Here is a 21,212-nt window from a genome sequence, read left to right on the forward strand (position 1 = left end):
TCCTCCGCTATGAGCCTGCTTCTTCCTCTCCCACTCCCCCTGCTTGTGTTCCCTCTCTCGCTGTCTCTATCTCTGTAGAATAAATAAATAAAATCTTTAAAAAAAAAAATCCTTTAAAAGTTCATAGCCACTAGTCCCACTTTTATGAATGTAATCTAAGAGAATGAATTTATGATTTAAAAGATTTATGTACAAGGATGTTCAATATATTCGTTGTATTTTTTAAAACAATGGAAATAACCCAAATATTTAACAGGGAATTACAAAAATAAATTATTTCATCTACTTGGTAGGATATTATGTAGTTAATTTTTTAAAGTTACATTTTCAGTGGATATTAATGAATACTATGATATCAATCATTTTGTAAAAAAAATGCAGCAGAAACAAAAGATTGAAAAGCAACATTCACGTGTAAATAGGGGTACACATGTGGCAATAGAATTGTGATTTTATTTGCTGCTTTATTCTTTCCTATGTTTTCCAAAATTTCTGCAATGAATACATATTTTTAGAATTAGAACTTTTTTTTTTTTTTTAAGGGAAATAACCCTTCACTGTAATAGGTTTTTAACTGCTCTACCTACACAAAGGAAAGACTGTGGGTCACTAACCTGCCATGCGTTCTGCACCACATCTCTGGCAGCCGAAGTGCACATCTCAGGGACGCGTGTGTGTACTAACTTATCTGTTATAAAATCTCACCAGACAGGTGACTTTTGATACACAATACAGTCCGAGTATCACAAAACACATCACTAAAGTATACTAAAATAAGGTTATTTACTTAAAAATGATACATTGGATGTAATCTATATATAGAACAAAGCAATTAATGGTAAACTTAATAAGGCACCTTTTAAACCAGATGCTGTACAAAATACATTTAGTGTGTTACATATCAAAGATGAATCTATATTTTTGGTGTTTTACAATTGCATAATAAAACTGTTTGTTTTTAACCCTTCTTTCAATGTCTATGTACAACTTCCCTAATTAAGCTATAATGATATTTTCATTTTATACAATATATACTACATTTTAGTTTTTAAATGGGCAAGGACAACGGTCACTAAAAGGGCTTAAATAATTCCACTGAAAGCATAGTACAGAGCACAAGCTAAAATTACAATAATATATTTAATCCTTTGCAAAAGCAGTATTCACATACTTTCCTTATGGGGTGATCATTACATGTGGCTTTGTGTGCTGCTGCCCGAGATTTAATTCGGTTTTTATGAACATGTCAGTTCTCTATGGTTTTCACTGTGACTCTCATAATAGCACTGAGGCAAGATGATGAACTGCTACCCGACTTTACCCGACTTTAACCCAAGCAAATAATAACTACTACCCTTCAAACAGTACAAGAGCTGCAACAATCCTTTTTAAAAAATCAATTAGTATTACTGTTGAGACTATTTTCAATATTTGCAACATTTCCAAACAACGTGTATGAAAAGAAACACAAGTGATTTAATTTATAAAATCTTGCCTGGAATAAATTATTATCAAATTTGATCTTGGGCCAGTTTAAGAGATACAGGATTCTTTAGAAGTTGTATTACATTTTTGTTCTAAACAGAAGAAAAGCATATGAACGAAAAAGGTACTGAGTATTTTAGAGTGAATAAATTAAAAATCCATTCCCATTTCCCATTCTAGGAAAACATAGTTTTCAAAAACTATAGGCCACTTTCTAAGTTTAGGGACACTTCTAGACATTGGAAATGCAACATAAAACGTTGACTGAAAGATCTTTAGTGAAAACATTTCCAGAGAAATCAGATTCAAATTTTGTTACTTCAGAAACTTGTTCAAAAGAAAGCACACCGAAAGCTCAGAATGGACGCACTGAGGCAGGTCCTGCTGTGCCTTTAATTCTGGAGGTACCGACCAGTATAAAGGGAATTCAGTAAAAGGAGTTTTCTTTGAGGGCTAACTTCTGTATTCAGGCAGCTTTTGGTTTTTGCTTGTTTTTATGTTTTACTTATTTAAAAGGATGACAGACAGAAGCCACACGCTTTTAAAATACTTAAATTGTAAGTGGGACCAAACAATGGCTTCTAGGCTTTTACAAATTATGAACTATATGGTACTACGTAATACTTCCTCTTAGTCTTTAAATATTTCACTTACTAGATGAACTTAGAAATTTAACAGCGAGAGTAAGGAGAGGAGAAAATAAATTTCATGGATATTTTTTGGACTTTAGGATTTCAAATATGGCATCATTTGCTTTTTAAAGAACATGCTACCTTAGAAAATATTTTTATTGAACAAACTGCTGAAGTTAATTCTTGATACCACTCTTAATAGATCGATTTATTTAAAAAAATCAATATAGTGGTCTTGTACTTACATACTATCTGTAACTGTCGGCTTCCACACACTATTTCAACATTTCTAAGAATAGAGTTTGCCTTTCTTTACATATGTTCTGTTATTAAGATGACAAATAATGTTCAGGATTTATAGTTTAGCCAATAAAAAATAAAGCAAGATTAACCTTAGATTAAGATCAGAGCTCAGAAGTGTTCTTAAATCACAAGGCAACATGGATTAGAATCTCTCTATAGTGGAGGACATTCTGAAAGAACACGTTATGGGGTACTATCAATATGTACATTTACTTATTTTCAAGAACACTTCGAACTTTAATTATGCTAGATGAAAATTACTAAACTTAGTCAAACTATTAAAGATTTCAAATTTGTGAAGTTTGATGAATTTGTGAAACGTAAGAGTTTCATCCTTAAATGACAGTCAGATTTTTCGTAATGGATGGATACATGCTCTGATTTCTCCCCATTAAAGATTTTTAACTATGTTGTGATATAATCACATTTATTTTATGTTACATTCAAAGAAAACTATTTCACTTTATGCACCCATGAGTTGTTTGCTCAGGATAAGACAATATTTAAAAGGCATTAGAGAAGTGTAAGTTTAAGTAAATCAGAATTATTCCTTGGGATAACAAGGCATCCATAAAATATGTAGCATTTTATTGAATAACAGCTATATGGCATAGATACAGGTAATGAGGAGATACTGAGCTTTTTTGCCTGACTCTTCATTGTCTTCACCAGTTATAGAACAGAAATCATAAAACCAAAAATCTCAAATGATTTAAATGCCCCAAACAGCTGTTGATAAGCTTATATCGGCTCTGAAATAGAAACTTCTAATTGGAGGATCCTTTCATAAAGAAAAATTGAGATGACAGCATCTTAATGAAAGTATATGCCTGAATAACAAAGTCCTAGATTTGATGATATACTTCTTTGAATGCATTAACTCTGACAATTTATAAGTAGTCCTACTTTTATAATATTTTTCTCTGATGATCTTTTAATTGTCTTCCCTTAAGAATGGGATATGAGGTACACACGAGAGCTGGTTTCCACAGTATGAATGTATGTACATATATAAAATATGGTTGTAAAGGAGGTGTTTTGCAAATAAAGCATATTACACACAAAATATAAATAACTTCCCTTTTAAAAGTTACTGAGAATAAAGAATATAGAACATGATTATAGGCACTTACATTGCTATCAAATGCAGTAATTAGTAATTCACTTCGATAGAAAGTGTTTTCTTTAGAAGGTTCATGGCATTGGAAGTTCCAACTTTGGATAACATGCTTTTCATGACAAAATTAAGAATTACCAAAAAGAAAGAAAGAGAAGGAAGGTAAGGAAGGGAGGGAAGAGTGAAGGGGGGGAGGGGGAGGGGAGATATAGGGGAGGGAGAGAGGAAGGAAGAAAAAGATGGTGATGAAAGGAAAACAGTCCAAATTTACAGACACTTTAAACTTCTTTTGGCCTTTATATCAACTTCTATGTTAAAAAATAAAGTTGGCAGAGAAGCTAGCTCACTTGCAAGGTAAATAAATGGCTTTTATGTGACTGGAGAATCTTGGTCAGATAATGCATTTTTAAAGCACAAAACCAATAGCCACCAACATCTTCCTGTGCATTCATAAATTATTTTCTTCGAATTCAAATGGCAGCAGAGGAATCCCGGTGTGTGCGTGTGTGTACACACACGTATCAATATCAAGGCATGACAGACTACCATAAACTAAGTCGTATCCCGAACAGGCCATAATCCATATGCTGTTTACAAAGGTGGAATACACACAGATGAATTCTCCTCAGGTAGAAGGCAAAAGTGTGATTTCTCCATCTCTGCCGAATTCATTTATCTTCTTAAGGCTTTCACAGAAAGCACCATTTTATGAACAGGGAATTCAGTACCCAGAGTTTGGAGACTTATTAATCAGGATTGAAGTCTTGATGAAGTTCATAAAAACCCAATAAAAAAAAAGGCATCAAAAACCACATTTCAAATAAAGCTGTCCATATATAAAGAACGAAGTATTTAGAAGTTCCCAGCTTGTTATTCTACAGAGTACTGAAAGGTTTAATATTAGCAGCCTGTGAAGGTGTAGTGAGGGAAGAGTCTGAGAACCAAGTTAGCAACCTTATTCTACTCTAATCCCACCCGTTCCTTGGGTGAAAACAGCTCTTGCAGTCTAGAATTTCTCCTCAGGACTGTTTCACTGTCAAATCTTTACATCCTGGGATTCAACCATCTTGGCAAGTGTCTTCTTGATTCTCAGAGCTGTAAGTCTGGAGGCTGGATTGTGGGCCCAGCATTCTGACATGAGCTTCAGAACTGCTCGTAGACACTGCAAAGTAAAGAGAATGCAGTGAGTACATCAAGATCTTTGACGACACTTACCAGTCACTTCCTCAGGGGATGGAGCTCCACTTACTTCATCGCTGTTCCATCGATTGGACACAATTGGCCGCAAACGCTTGACACACACAACCTCACGCATATCTTCATATGATGGATCATTGGGCACCATATTGTAATATGGCAACTGGTACTCTTCTACTATCCCTGTAGGAAGTGAGAAAACACAATGGGCACAAAAATGGCTGGACAAAATATATCAGCTTACTCAGCACCTCTTATTGAACTATGGGAATTAAAAAGGATTCCTACATAAAGACAAGAACTATAGAGTGAATGACTACTTTTAAGAGATGTGTTTTCTTCTCTATTTCTATGCCTAATTATTTTCTCTACCTCCATCAGGGTCCCCATCATACCTGTGGACATATCTATATCCCTTAAGAAAAGTAAGGTGAAGTACTCATTTACCTTCAAATTTTTTATTTATTAATTTCTTTTTGCACACGTGCACAAGACAGCAAGCAAGCGAGCTGGGGAGGGGCAGAGGGAGAGGGAGAATCTTGAGCAGGCTCCATGCTCAGCACAGAGCCAGATGTCGGGCTTGATTTTCCAACCTTGAGATCATGACCTGAGCTGAAACCAAGTCGGTCATGTATCCAACTCAGCCACCCAGGCGCCCCTTCAATTTTTAATTTGATTACTTATATACGTAATTGCTCTTACTAATGAATCTGGTTTTTGTTTTTTGTTTTGCCTTATTTCGTTCTGCAGTAGAAACACAACATGATATGCAGAAAAGAGTTAACACGGCAGGCTGGAGACTGCTATCCTTTGAAAAGGCCTGCTTGCAGGGTTGGCGCTGGGCCGGTATCTGGGAACTTGCTGGGTAAACAATTCCCTACACACTCTTCAAAACTTTCCCTAAATGATAAGGGTCACTCACTGTGTGCCTAGACTATTTGTACAAACAGTATGGTTTATGCTGAACACCTGCTCTCTTTCTAGGAGTTTGGAATTCTGGTACATGCTAGGTGGAGGGTGCCCATGTGACCAGCCTCTAAAAATATCTTTGGGTACTAGGTCTCTAATGAACTTTCCTAGATGACAATATTTCACATGTTGTCATAACTCACTGCTGGAGGACTTAAGCACATCCTGTGTGACTCCACTGGGAGAGGACTTCTGGAAGCTTGTGCCTGATTTCCTCTGAACTTTGCTCCATGCACCATTTCCCTTGGCTGATTTTATCTGTATCCCTGCACTGTAATAAATCTTGGCTGTGAGGACAACTATATGCTGAGGCTTGTGTGTCCCTGTAGTGAAATCCCAGAACCTGGGAGTGGCCTTGGGGATGCCTGACATATACGACATCTAAATTATATAAATGGTGTTGTTACTTTTTTGAATAATGAGGATACAAACATAACCGGAAACCCACTACGTAAAGTCTTACCTCCTGTGATACAACGACGAGCCATTTCCCAAATGATCAGGCCAAAGCTATAGATGTCCGCCATTATGTAGGGCTGGAAGTGGTTTTTATTCAAGCTCTCGTCTAGCACTTCCGGAGCCATGTAGCGTTTGGTACCCACCCTGGTATTCAAGGGTACGTCAACTTCATTTGTGTCGCTGAAACAGAAGACAGTGTTCAGGTTGAGGGCCAGGAACAAAATAGTTTATCTTGTATTTTTTGTCGCATTTTGTAAGTCAGACTCTTCCCTCCATGTGTACACACACACAAATATATAAAAATAAAATAAAATAAAAATCTACGTACCTACCAATCTTGTATCTCAACATTCCCTTAACAGAATGCCTTGGGACTAGATAAGGTTTTAAAATTTAGCATTTTCCAGATTTTAGATAAGTGATATACCCTTGAAATATATGTTATATATGTTACATATTATACAACACGCCAGCAGGGTCCGGGGCAGCACTCAATCAGAATCATTACTGTCTGCAGTGAAAAGCTAAGTATGAATATTCATATTATCCTGGATAAAGACAATAGACACCTCACATCAGTTCAAGTTTTGTCACCAAGTAAGTTCAGTGCCTCTCTAGGAAAAAGGGCAGTACTGAATATGAGAAAGAGCAGTAGATAATTATGCATCCCAGAACAAGCAAATGTAAAAATAAACTGAGAGGAATCATTTGCTTCTACTGTTCTCATGTGATAACCTCAGCCTTCGTGACACAGGATTACAGTTTCTTTTCGGGTCCAAGCAACTTAGTTCTGTTGTGAGTCATGATTAAATAATCGTATTGACAATCAGTAATAAATGATGTTTACTGGTTTTTCAATTTTTGGACTAAATGTTAGAGTTGGAAGACATAAATGCTTTGTTGCTTAGGCCCCCAATTCTGGCGGGTTCTGGAAACTACTCTGAAGCTGAATTCACATAACGTATTTTAGATTTTCTTAAACAGTACCTGATGAGGATTTGAGCCAGTAAACACCACAGGATCAGAACACTGTAACAACTAGGGAAGACGATTTAAATTTTAACATTTGCTTCATTATGGACTAGTACTTTAATTTTGTAACCTGAAATGAATTCTGAAATGTAAACTGGCTGCTGTAGCCTCGAGTTATAACAATATTAAAACAGTTTCAATGGTTTCCTAAAAATCTGATAATTCTGTTTTAAGAATATCGACAATTTCAAGTGGTGATGAAGAAATGGCATACCTCTAACCGTTTATGGGAGTGTAAACTGACGACCGCTTCCTAAAGGAAGAATTACACTACACTTTAACAGGCACATACTCTGTTTAGCCCCTTCTCTAGGAATCCACCACGAACAAACACTTACACAAGTAGTCAAGGACATTACATATGGGTAATATACAATGTGGATTAAAGCATTTTTAAAATAATAAAGTAGAGACAACTTTAATGCCCACCAGTTGGGTTGTAGATGAAATAAATTACAGTACATCCACATAATGGAAAACTGCATCAACACTGTTACAAAGAATGAGGCAGATGTACACAAACTGCAACAGGAGGATGTCTAAGACAATAAAAAGCAGGAAATCAAGCATTATGTAGAGTAGGATGTAATTTTTGTAAAAAAAAAAAAACAAAACAAAACCCAGAAAAGCAAAACACCAAGACAAAAAAAATCCTAACCCTTTATTTATATAACCAGATAAGTCCAAACACATTTGGAATTCCACTATCCTGAATCCAAACAGGCAGATCTCTTTCGGAGATTACAATGATTTCCAAACAGCTGGCAGAGAACTGCTTACCTGTTGAATTTAACGGCAAGGCCCAGGTCAGCAATACAGCAACTTCCATTCCTCTTAATGAGGATGTTTTTGCTTTTTAGGTCTCGATGAGCAATCGCAGGCTTTCCTTGGGTGCCATAAATTTCTGTGTGGAGATGGCACAGACCACAGGCAGCTGAATAAGCCAACTTGAGCAGGGCTCTGGTGTCTAGCGTAGCACACTTCAGGAAATCATAGAGAGATCCGTTTTCATGGTAATCGGTAATCAAATAGAGCTGAGTCCAGGAGCCTGTACCTTTAATGTCCGCTGCTATGAAACCTGTTCAATTAATGGGTTTAAAGGGTTACTTATCAGTGATGGGTAAGAAGAATAATGAATGCTCATTCAAGATACTGAGAATAACTTTGGTATCGTGCATAGATAATAAAAATTTAATTTGCCTAACAAAATCTCTTGAATGTGTACCATTCTTTCCTGCCATTTACACAGATAACTCTACATTTCTGCAATATATTTAAAATAAGCTTAATGATAATCATGAAAATGACAATCATATAACTAAGAAAAAGATCACATATCAGAAAATAACCTGGGGAAATGCTATCCATCTCCATGATTCTCTACGCATGAAGATCTGTAAGGAGGAGGAATGTGGAAAAGCTCTCAATTTCAAATTGAAAAGTGGACACATTAAATAATAAAACGTTCAACCACGAGTTTGTGCCTAAGCCGGCTTCCATTTGCCCATCAAGCCCCAGCACAACCACCTTTCCATCTGGCTCACTGACAAGCAGGGCCATGATACCAGCCTCCTTTCCTTCTCTTGTCCCCTTTCCCTTCAGAAGAAGGTCAGTGAGTGCTGGGTTGAATTGTGCGCACCCCCAACCCCATACTAATTCATGTCCACTTGGTACCTGTATATGTGACCTTATTTGGAACAGGGTCTTTGTAGATATAACCAAGTTCAGCGGAGGCCATACTAGACTAGGGTGGGCCCTGATTCAATGACCAGTATCCTTACAAGATGAGGGGAACGTGGACATACAGGGGAGAAGGCCACGTGACAACAGACAGTACGAGTGCTATCTCCAAGCCAAGAAGTGCCAAGGAAGTGCCAAAATTGCTGGCAGTCACCAGAAGCTGGGAGGAGGTAAGGAAGGGGCCTCTTTTAGAGCCTTGAGGGAGCACGGCCCTGCCGACACCCTCATTTTAAACTTCTGGCTTCTCTAACTCCGGGAAAATAAATTTCTGTTGTTTTAAGCCACCCAGTTTGTGGTAATTTGGTGTGACAGCCCTCAGGAAGCTAACGGTTAAGTGTCCGGAGTACTTGTGGCAATGCGCTATGCACTCTCTAAATTAAAGGGTAGGGAAACAGTAGCGGAGAAGTCAGGAAAGCTTGAGGAGCTTCTGCACCCTACCGATCAGATCATACCTAAATTATTTTTCTATTTTGTAAATGAAAGGGGGGGGTTCAGTTTATAAAAGGCAAAGGCATATATAGTTAAAGTTACACTAGAAAACTGCTTAAACTGCCTGTAAAAAACTCGGGCTGTGTTACTCTACAAGTAAGTCCAACAAGCCAGCACCACTTCCAATGTGAAACTCACCACTGTTTCCCTAGTTGGACAGTAAATAAAGCGGTTGGTGGGCACTCAGGACTGTTTTGTGTTTAAACCGTGTATTCTCCTGGGCTTCCTTTAGCCAGAGACACATAATGGAATTCACGTATGCTTTCAAAGCCCGCGGGCAGGCTTCCACTGCACCCCGCTAACCCTGTCGAACACGGAATCGCCCGAAACTCACGTGTACCCACCAAGTATGTTTTCATGGCGCATCAGCACAGTTTGATAGATTTCCGTTTCTCGAAACCAGCTAGCTTCTTCAGTGGTAAAAAACACTTTGACTGCCACTTTCTCACCACGCCATTTACCCATCCACACTTCTCCGTACCGGCCTTTACCGACTTGCCGAACCATCTGAATCTGTTTGGCAATAGTTCGCTGAACCTTCACAGAAAAAAGTAAAACGTTTGTGGAGTTCTTGTGAAAAGAACCTGCTCAGACCGAGAAAGTGGTCCGACGGCCTGTCCGTCAAAAAGGACGGGTGTACAACCAACCCACCCCAACGGAAGAATTTGCAAAGGATTTAAAAGAAGATGAAACAATGTACAATATATTGTGAAATTGCACACTAACGGGTTAGTCAACATGACAGATTGTTTTTAGAAATGGTCACCATAATTCTGCTCCCAGTCCCAGTCCACACACCCTTGGGTAGTCTCCTCTGCCGACTCTGGGCGTAGCCACAGGATCTGCTTTTGGCCACGGAACAATAGCAAATGTGATACAAGTGGAGACTTGAAAAGTGTGTGTGCTCTGGGGCTTGCCCTTTCTTGCTGTTCTGGAGAACTCTGTGACCAGTGAACAAAACCCTGGCAGCCCCAGGCCGTGTCTGTGACCTAGACCGTCTAGCTCTGGCTGAGCAGGTCCAGAAGAGGAAATGCCCAGCAGACTCACAGAGGCATGAGAGAGAGTAATGTTTGGTGCTTCAAGCCACTAAGCTTAGGGGTGCTTTAATATGCAGCAAAATCTAAATGACAGTTACAAATCTTCCACTCGAGCCAGTAAGACCCTCCATGATGTGGCCCCGGCCTGACTCTCCAGCCTCATCGTTTGCTATCATGACCCACCCTCACCCCTCTTATTCACCTTCTTCCAGCTTTTAGAATTCCCTCATCCACATGCCTGTCTCAGAGTTTTTTTCACATGCAGTTCCCTTTATTTAAGAGGGTCATTTCTCTGTGGAACACCTTCATAGCACACGCAGACCTCTCAGCTGGTGACCATATCACGATTATAATTGTATTATTACTTATATATAGATTTGTTCGAATTCTATTCCTTCCTACTCACAGAATATAGGGATTTGTTTAGGGGAATATTTGAAATATAGTAAGTGCTTTCATTAATTTTTGTTGACTCAAAGATGCACATTAATTGCTACCTTTCATTTTCAGAAGCACTAGTGGCCATTCTAAATTAAAAAGAACCCTAAGATCCAGGTTGGAAATGCAGTTAAAATGAATTAGATTTTGGGGCGCCTGGGTGGCTCAGTCGTTAGGCATCTGCCTTCAGCTCGGGTCATGATCCCGGAGTCCTGGGATCGAGCCCCACATTGGGCTCCCTGCTCAGCAGGAAAGCTTGCTTCTCCCTCTCCCTCTGCCCCTGCTTGTGTTCCCTCTCTCGCTGTCTCTGTCAAATAAATAAATAAAATATTTTTTAAAAAATTAGATTTTGTGCATACCTAAACGGACTTACTTTATGTATCATTTATTTCAGAATCCTTTTATAATTTTTAAAGTCAGGATTATTGAGGTGTAAGTTACATACAGTAAAATCCACTCTTTTTGAGAACAGCATTTTGACAAGTGTATACAGTCATGTAACCACCAACACCACAATTAAGATACAGAACGTTTCTATCACACAAGAACGTTCTCTCTTGCCTCTTTAAAGTCAAACCCCTCCCCACTCACCCCCAGGCCCTGGCATCACTGGTGTTTTCTTTCTCTACAGTTTAGTCTTTTCCAGAATATCACATAAATGAAAACATACAATATGTAGTCTTTTGTGTCTAGCTTCTTTCACTTAGCATAACACTTCAAAATTCATCTGTATTGTTGTTGCCTGTATCAGCAGTTTCTTTTTTATTGATGAGTAATGTTCCACTGTAAGAATATACCACGATCTGTTTATCCATTTACCAACTGATGGGCTTTTGGGTTGTTGATAATTTATGTCTTACAAATAGAGCTGCTGTGAATGTTCGCGTTCGGGTCTTTGTGTGGGCCATGTCTGCAGATCTCTTCGGTAAATACTTAGTGGCAGAACTGCTTCACGGTATAGAAAGTATATGCTTAACCTTTCAGTCAACTGTCAACCTGCTTCCCAAAGTGCCTGAAATGTTTTCATTTCAATCAGCAATGTATGAGATTTCTGGTTGATCTACATTCTTTTCCGCACGTGATATTCTCGGTCTCAGTCACACTAGTGGATATGCAATATCTTGCTTTAATGTTTAATTTGCATTTCCTTGCCTTTTCATGTGCTTATCTGCCATTTTTCTCTTCTTTTGGGAGGTTCAAATCTTTTGTCCCTTTTTAAAAATTGGGTTGTCTTATTACTGAATTGTGAACATTCTTCATATATTCCGCACACATAAATTCTTTTAGATCTGTGTTGCCAGTTTGTGACTTGTTTTTTCCTTTGCGTGTCTTCTGAATAGGAAAAGTTTCAAATTTTGAGAAAGCCTAATTTATCATTTTAAAAAATGATTCATGCTGCTTGTGTCCTAAGAAACCTTTGCTTATTAACCCAAGGTCACAACGATTTTCTAAAACATTTTCTTTTAAAGGTTTTTAGACTTTAACTTTTACATTTTACATTGAAGTCTATGGTCCATTTCAAGGTAATTTTGGATTTGGAGATAAGGGTCGAGATACACTTTTAGGGAAACGGATGCTCAATCTTCCCTGCACCATTTGTGGAACAGACTGTCTTCCCCCCACTGAGTGACTCTGGCACCCAAATCAAGTGATATTTGTGTCCATTTCTATACCCTCTATTCTCTTCAATTGACACATATATTTATCCTTATTCTTAGGGACCACACTATGCTGATTACTGGAGCTTTACAGTAGGTCCAGAAATCAGGTAGTGAATCCTCTTTGTTCTTTTTCAAAAGTGTTCTGGCTCTTCTAAATCCTTTGCAATTTCCATATAAATGTCAGATCAGTTTATCAATTTCTATAAATGTTTACTCTGATTTTAGATTGAAGGGAAACTGTAAGTCAACTGAGGATAACTGAAAATTTAATACCGAGTCTACTGAGTCACAAACAGGATATACATCTCTCCTTATTTAGGGCTCTGTTAATTTCTCTTGGCAATGTTTTCTAATTTTCAGTGCACAGGTCTTACATAAATTTTGTGAAGCTTATTCTAAAATATTTGATGTTTCTTGAAGCTATTTTAAATGATACTGTTTTAACACTTTAATTCCTAACTGCTCATTGCCAGTGCACCTAAATCCAACGATTCCTATATAGTGACCTTGTACTCTGCAACCCTGATAAACTCACTTACTGGTTACTGTAGCTTTATGGTATCATCCTTGAAATTTTTCTTTGTAGATAATCATGTTGTCTGCACACGGAAGATAGTTTTACCTTTCCAATTCAATTACAGAATTATTTAATTCAGTAAATTTAAAAATTAGAGATCAATGTATTTACTTTAAACAAATGTAATTAAACAATTAAAATATGTCTGGTTATCTAGTATTTATTACTTTGAAATAGTTATACTTCTCTCAACCAACGAGTTTAATCTTAGGTGCAAGGAATTTATATCTGACTCCTCTTCAAGTTGGCTGTTAAAAGCAAAACTTGTGAGCTAACTCTAGCACACTCACATAGACTTCATGACCATTTTCTTTCCTAACTTTGCTTGTGTCTCTATCTTACTGCCTATTGTATTTTTCTTGTTTCATAGTTCTTATTTTTAAAATTTCTTCTTGCATGACTGCAGCCATCTTTCTAAAGAAGAAAGAAGAAAAAAGGTGTCTAGTAATGTTCCCTAATCTGTAACAATTACACTGCCTACCATCATACAAGGACGCACTCTGTACCAATAAACCATGTACGTTTATATGACATTTTTATCTTACCAATAAAGGTAGTCCGGATCCACTACCAGAACTCTGTGACTGGTCAATGAGGTCTTTTAATGATTCTCCAACTGGAATAAATGCTTCATCTTGTTCCAAATCACGATTATAACGACGTCTGCTTGAGATGCTCTTGCAATAATGTCTTTTAAAAAAGCAGAAAATAACCTACGTTAAAATTCCAAAACTACAAAATTCTAGGGTAAATCTTGAGGTTGTCGACACCATCATCCTTCCTTCAGATAGGATCACATCCAAATTAGTCTTACAGGATGAGATCTCCTCTGTGAAAGTAATGTCCAAGAATGGAGTTTATGAGGTCGAGTTCTATGTATATGTAAAAATGGAAAGCTGTCCACAGTGCATTGGCTAGTGGAAAAAAAAAAACATTAAAAAACAGCATGCAGAGTGTGAGCCCAGCTATACAATTTTTAAAAATTATATATACCTACATATGTCTAAAAAGATCAGAAGAAATATGTAACAAGCTGTAAATAATAGTTATTTCCAGGGATATTGCAGTACTCACCTTCTACTTTAAATAAGCATTCCCATTTGAATTTGACAGTATTTTGAATTTTGTTGTATCAAATGAATAATGAATATAGTTCCATTTTAAAAAAAGGGAAAAGGAGTTTATGCAAAGAAATCAAGTTCTCTGAACTCATTCTGACAGTTCTGAAGGTTCTCTTTTTACAATTTCAAATTACGAAATATTTCAAACATACAGGAAAGTAGAGATTTAACTGCCACCCACACGTAGACCAGTAACTGAATAAATATTAACATTATATTTATTTTAAAGACCTAAACATTAGAAATATTTGAAGGTCCTGCCATTTCCCTGATAATTCCATTTCCTTTCTTTATTCCTCAGAAACAAACACTATCCTGAAAGGTGGTTATGTCCTTCCTATTTGCATGTATTCATAAACAACACTTTCTCTGTAAACAAGCTGACTCGAGTGGCATATGCTGTATTACTTCTTGACATCTTCCTTAAAATAAAAACAACTTGTGTTTTATGTATTTATCCATGCTCATATATGTTTAAAAACAGTACTCATTTTATTGATGCTGAGTGTGTCAGGCATTGTTCTAGGACTCCCTTCATCTTCACAAAACTCCTAAGAGGTGAATACTATTGCTCCTACTTTACAGACAAGGAAACCATGGCCGAGAGATTCATCATTTGTTCCAAGTCAGACACCCAAGTGGTGAAGCTGAGATCCAAACCTAGAGGCCTGGGTCTGGGAGCCAAGGAAATGATTTAAATGGTACCTCGGGTTCTTGTTAGGAGTTTACCACATTCACTCTGATGGTCCTATTTGTTAATTCCAAAAAGTCTGTTAATACAAATAGTAATGCAAAAAATATTTTGTGCCAGTCTCTTGTGCAGGAGTGTAAGAATTTCTCGAAGGTACACACACTTTCAATTTTAGTGATATCACAAATTGCTCCCCAAAGTGGAATAATTTATAAAGTATAATAATAATAATAATAATAATAATAATAATATGCTATAAAATATTTATATATGATACTTTATAATACTATTATAAATATATTAATATAATTATAATTAATACAATATATAACATAGTACAATATTTTATATTATACTATACTATTACTATTTATATTATACTATACTATACTATATATTATACCATACTATATATTACACTATATATAATACTGCAATATTTTATAATGTATTATAAAGCATAATATCACAATGTGCATTTCCCCATAGTCTAGTGCTAACTTGGAGCTAGCACATTTTTAGGCTGTTACCAACCTGATGGATATGAAAGACTCATTTTCCCCAGACTTTAAGAAAGTTCACATTTTTTCCTATAGTTCCTTTTTTTCTGTGAACTGCTCCTCATATTTTTTGCCTATTCTGTGAAGTGCCTATTCATGCTATTCAACAGGGATATTTTATCTTTTTTTCTCATTGATTCATCAGGAGTTCCTTATATAATCTGGATGCTAAATCTTTGATAATTATGCTGCAAGAATCTTCTCTCAGTCTGTCAGTATCCTGTCATTCCATTTATGGGTGGTTTTTTGTTTTTAACACTGTCAAATTAAACTTATTAATTTTTAATTTAATTTAAATAAATTTTTAAACTTATTAATTTTATTAACAACTTCCCCCCTTTTCAATACATGCTTTTGTGCCTTGTTTAAGACTATCTTCTCAACCCTAATGTCATTAGCACATTTTAAAGGTGTTAAAATTCTGATTCTCTCTTTTAGTCCTTTAATCTTTTGGCACTTATAGTAAAGGATGGAAATTACGGAAAACATCAAGTCAGATTTGTTTTCTCTATGGACAGCCCAACACACTTAGCCATTTTTGAATTTTATTTTAAAAACCTTCTATGCATAATTGACTCAAATGGTTTAAAATTCAAAAGGCACAAAAGGATGTGCAGTGAAAAATCTTCCTCCTGCCCTAACCCTACACCATCCAGGAGGAACTGGAAAAAATCTGGAACTGGAACTATTTCCACAATTTCTTTGGTAATCTTCAGGAGAGCATTTATGTCTATTTAGATAAAAATATATACACTGCTGTTCACCTCTTCTGTTTTTTTCTTCCAGAAATGGTAGTATACCATACATATCGTCCTGCATCTTGCTTTTTCACTTAGCAGTCTCTCTGGGAGCTCACTGCACAGCAGTACATAAAGAGCCCTTCCTTTTTCTTTCATGGCGGAACAGTATTCCACTGTCTGGCAGTTAACCATCCCTTCACCAGCAACATTTACACTGTTTCTAGTCTTATATCATGTAAGAGTAAAATGAAAAAAGTTTCTGGCATATCTGTATACAAATTGCTAGAAGTTAGAACTGAATTTGGAATTTTGACGGAAAGCTCTACTGACATCCTCCTTGAAGGTTATACCAGTTACAAACCCTCCACCGTTATAGGACAGCCCATCTTCCCCACACTCTCATCCACACCCTTATAACACTTTAAGAACTTTGTTTTTAATTTTATCCAAGCTCTGTATTCATCTATTTTTTTTTAAAGATTTTATTTATTTGGCAGAGAGAGAGAGAGAAAGCGAGCGTACAAGCAGAGGGAGAAGGAGAAGCAGATTCCCCATCGAGCAGGGAGCCTGATGCAGGGTTCGATCCTAGAACCCCAAGATCATGACCTGAGCCGAAGGCAGATGCCCACCTGAATGAGCCACCCAGGCACTCTGTTTAGTTTTTATTGCAATGTCTTCATGTCTAATCCTATTTCCTTCTACAGTATCTAATCTGCCATTAATCTCATCCAGTGTACGTTTCATCTCAGATAGTACATATTTCATTTCCTGAAGTGTGATTTGGGTCTTTTTTTATATCTTTTATGTCTCAATTTCACTTTTTAGAACATAAAAAATACAGTTATAATAACTATTTTAATGCCCGTCTACTAATTCTAAAATCTAGATCAGTTCTGGGTTGGTGTTTTTGATTCTTCATTTTTGGTTGTATTGGTTGTATTTTTGCACGCCTGGTGATTGCTGATTGGATGACAGACATTGTGAATTTTACATTTTGGGTGCTGGGTATTTTTGTATCCCTCTAAATATTCTTGAACTATGTTCTAAGATGCAGCTATTTGGAAACAAGACAATCTTTTTGAGGTGGGACCAGTGTCATGTTTAATCTAGGGCTAATTATTTCCAATACTGAAGCAAGACCCCTCTGAGTACTCTAACCAAAGCCCTGTGAATTATGAGGTTTTCAAGTCTCACGCTGGTGGGAACAGACACTATTGCCAGAACTGTGTGAGCATCGAACAATGTTTTTTTTTTTTTCAGTCTTTTCAGGCACTCTTTCCCATCCTTGGGTAGTTTCCTCATTAGCACGTGCTGGTCAAGATGCAGCTGAATATGTGATGGGAACCTTGTGCAGATATCCAGAGTTCTCTCCCTGTGAAGCACTCTCCTCTCCAGTCCTCTGTCTTATGAACTATAACTGCTATTCGTACCCCAGACTCAGCTACATCCCCTGGAGTAAGAGCCTTCTGGGCTACACCTGGGTCCCTTCTGTGTTCTACAGCTAGAAACCCACTCTGGGCAGTAAGGTGGGCAATCATAAGGCTCACTTCATGTGTCTCCTGTTTTCCGGGGATTAGTGTCTTTCACTGCCTGACTGGCAGCTATTAGTATGCGAGTGGGGCTTACTGATTACCGGCTTCACTGTAAGATAACTGCCTGGGCCATTTCATTGGGCCCCCTGGGGTCAGTATGCTTAGGTCTTTCCTCTTGGGCTGGATGGATTTCCCCAAGAAGATTCTTCTGGTGTTATTTGAACAAGCCTGGATGAAGGGTTCTGGGATAGCTGAGGGGCCCACCAAACAGCATGGAATTGTTCACGTCACCTCCATGTTTTCAGGGTACTCCCTCACCCTCAATGATGGATGCCGCAGCTAATATGTTTGTTCTTTCCAGAGAATACACGCCCAGCCTTCTGTTAGGGAGATGCTGGGGAAGTGACTGTCGGAACAGGAGTAGTGAATCTCAACATCTGTGGTACTTGCCATCCAAGATGGCCCAGAACGACCCTCACCTCCTGGTACGCATGTCCTTGTTTAGTTCCCCAACACAGTAGGGCTGACCTGTGTGACCAACAGAATGTGGCAGAAGTGACGGTGTGACTTTCGAGTCTAGATCGTATATAGCTTTGGGGCTTCCACTTTGATCTCCTGGATCACTCACTATAGGAGGAAAAAGCCAGGCTTCATGCCGCAAGGACACTCAACGCAGCTCTGCAGAGAGCTCACATCAGAGAAACTACAGCTTCCCGCCAATTTGTGAGCTATAGAAGTGAGCTACCTTTATCCTGGAAGGTGATCTGCAAGCTCCAGTCAAGCCTTCAGGCGAGCACAGCCTCTGGTGACGTCTGGCTGGATGTTATGAAAGATCCTGACACCCAGCCACTCACTCCTGAATTTCTGACCCACAGTTAGAGGTAATAATTGCTGTTTCAAGCCACTGTGTTTGGGAGTGATTTCTTCATGCAGTATTGCATAACGCACACAGCATCTGACTTTCTAAAATTAGACTTTCAAGCAATCCTCTTGGTTTTAGTGCCACTCTCAACCTTACTTCCAGAGATAACTGGTACCGCCAATTCCTGAGCTTCTTGGAGAATTCTATGATATAAACTGGTTGCTTTTTTACTTTCTCAAAATTCTAGCCTAGGGGTCTGAGTTTTTCGGTCTGCAAAGTCACTTACTATTCATCCAAAAGCTTTACAAGTTCCGAAGTTTTTTGCTGTTATCGCCTTTCTCCTCGTCCTAGCTGGACAAAGAAGTCAAAAACTCTCTATTGCTTTTTTCCTGGAGGCAGCAACAGTAAGCATGCTCAACCTGCCTCTCTATCTAAGAATTTTTGCCAGTATAACAGGTGAAAAACAGTATCTCAGCGTGATTTTAATTTATATTTTTCATATTGTGAGTATTCTTGAGTCACCTTTTTATTTTGCTTTTAAGAGCTCTAAGTATTTCGTTTTAGGTAAATATTCATTTTCCCACTGAACTAAGGTTTTTTTTCTTTCGATTTACAAAAGCTCTCTATATTTGAGAAATCAGCTCTCTGTAATATGAGATGCCAATATCTTTCCCTGTTTGTATTCAGTTTATCGTGGTTCTGACACATAGTATAGTTTTATTTTTATGTAGCTGACCCAATTTTTTTTTTTAATTTTACAGTTTTGTTTTCTGTGGCTGTGGTTTTTTTGCTTTTCGGTTTTGTGTCAGACTCAGAAAGGGCTTCCACATTCTGAGATTATTTTTTAAAATTCTTCCATGGTTTGTTCCAGTGCTTTAATCACTTCATTTTACATATATCTAGCTCTAATTTGGGTAAAATTTATTGCAATGTAGGTAACTGATTAAACTTCATCTTAAAAACAAAACACTTCATCTTTTTCCATATAGCTACCCACTACCAAATCCATTTATCGAATTATCCATCTTTCCCCCAGTGATCTGAAGTGTTCCCTTTACTATATACTAAATTTCTTTATATAATTGGGTCTATCTGTGGGTCTAGTAACCTGTTCTACTGATCTCAGTCTACTCACATGCCAGTAAGATAATGCTTTATTACCGAAGTTTATCTTCTCCTGTTACTACTCTTCTCTTTTGGCAACTATCCTCTGAAATCATGACTAAACACAAACAATTCTGAAGCCACAACTAAAGAATGATAATGTAGTTGGCTTTTTGGGACAGATTTTCAACATTTAAATATACGAAAGTCCAATATCCTATAAATAAGAAAAATCATAAGAACTCATGAACAAAACAAGTATAAAATTGGATTCAACTAACTGATTAGTAGTAAGATCCTCTTTTCCCTTAAGAAAATTATCTAGTTAGGAGATTATAACCTAAAGGAGACAGAATCAGAGAACACAAGTTAATGGTGTATGAATTATATTCAATGGTCACTGATTTCTTTGTACTGCTCATATCTAATATTCAACAAAATATTCTGTATCAAAATAATTATCTTACTTGTAACAAAAGCAGCTGGAAAAGATGATCATAGCAATTATGCAGACAGCCATAGAAATGAGCACAACCAGCCACCGAATGCTGCCATCAAAAAACGGACCTGACGAGGGAAGTAAACAATGAAGTACATATATTATCTTTCTAGCACGTATTAAAGAAGAAAAATAATTTGTAGTGTTAAATTCTAGAAAGCTTGTATTTATTGTTAAAACCAGAGAAAATATTTTAGTGAGAATCATCATCACGCTCTTCTCGGCTAACCTACCTATGACAACAGGGGGCAGTGTAGGCTGTAGATACTGGTTACATAAATTGGTCCGACAACATTCTATTGTCCGGCGCAGCTGGGCTTTTGGTGAGTCCTAGAGAAAGAGTAGTAATAAAATTAAAAATGGCTTGATGTTGTAAGTTGATAATGAAGTTTTTTAAATATTCATAAATGTAATTTACAATTCAGTCAAAAGAAAAGGACCTCCAAGTTTTATGTGTAAAAAAAGATTACTGAAAAATTAGAATCTGTGCTGAAATAGTGAAGATTGTGAAATTATTTTTCCTAAGGAGGACATATGTATGTGGATGGTGTGTTGGAACACTGAACTATAAATTACAAACAAAAGTTCCTAAGTATTTTTCACCAAAACTTTGGCGAATCTTAATATATTACTATTCATTTGTTTTTAGTAAAAATGTGACTCACGGGATCCTTTCCTTAAAAAACATGGATAAGACATTTTATCACAATGATGAACTAGTAGGGTACAGAGGATCTCATAGCAGTACTGAGACTGCTCAGGTGGAGGCTGTCCCAGTCTAAAGAAAAGAGACGTCAGGAAAAGTAGTCGAGTAGGTAGAAGATACTTAGCACAGTCTGCTTACAACAACTAGGCTAAAACTAAGGAGCCCCACGGAGAAGCAAGTTAAAGCAGATGCAGTGAGGACAAAAGCAAAATACAGAAGCCATATTCCTGAGTTTCTTACAGTCTACCAACCAGATATGAC

General features: G+C 37.3%; 1 protein-coding gene across 5 annotated transcripts in view; it reads right to left on the minus strand.

Annotated features, from left to right (window-relative positions):
• Positions 1 to 764: 764 nt before the first annotated feature.
• The window catches only part of BMPR1A (bone morphogenetic protein receptor type 1A), a 130,563-nt gene continuing 110,115 nt past the window's right edge, over positions 765 to 21,212 (minus strand). For all 5 annotated transcript variants that reach the window (XM_045783545.2, XM_087862966.1, XM_045783548.2 and 2 more), the window contains 8 exons: positions 20,479 to 20,575; positions 20,214 to 20,313; positions 13,682 to 13,826; positions 9,768 to 9,960; positions 7,975 to 8,272; positions 6,167 to 6,342; positions 4,787 to 4,917; positions 765 to 4,699 (listed from right to left, as the gene is read on the minus strand). In XM_045783545.2, the coding sequence (XP_045639501.1) occupies positions 4,574 to 4,699; positions 4,787 to 4,917; positions 6,167 to 6,342; positions 7,975 to 8,272; positions 9,768 to 9,960; positions 13,682 to 13,826; positions 20,214 to 20,313; positions 20,479 to 20,575 (1,266 nt within the window). In that variant the 3' untranslated portion in view covers positions 765 to 4,573. The remainder of the gene's footprint in view (positions 4,700 to 4,786; positions 4,918 to 6,166; positions 6,343 to 7,974; positions 8,273 to 9,767; positions 9,961 to 13,681; positions 13,827 to 20,213; positions 20,314 to 20,478; positions 20,576 to 21,212) is intronic.

Source organism: Ursus americanus, chromosome 6 (genome assembly GCF_024610735.1).
Source record: "Ursus americanus isolate L20-20 chromosome 6, mUrsAme1.1.p, whole genome shotgun sequence".
NCBI classification, from domain to species: Eukaryota; Metazoa; Chordata; class Mammalia; order Carnivora; family Ursidae; genus Ursus; species Ursus americanus.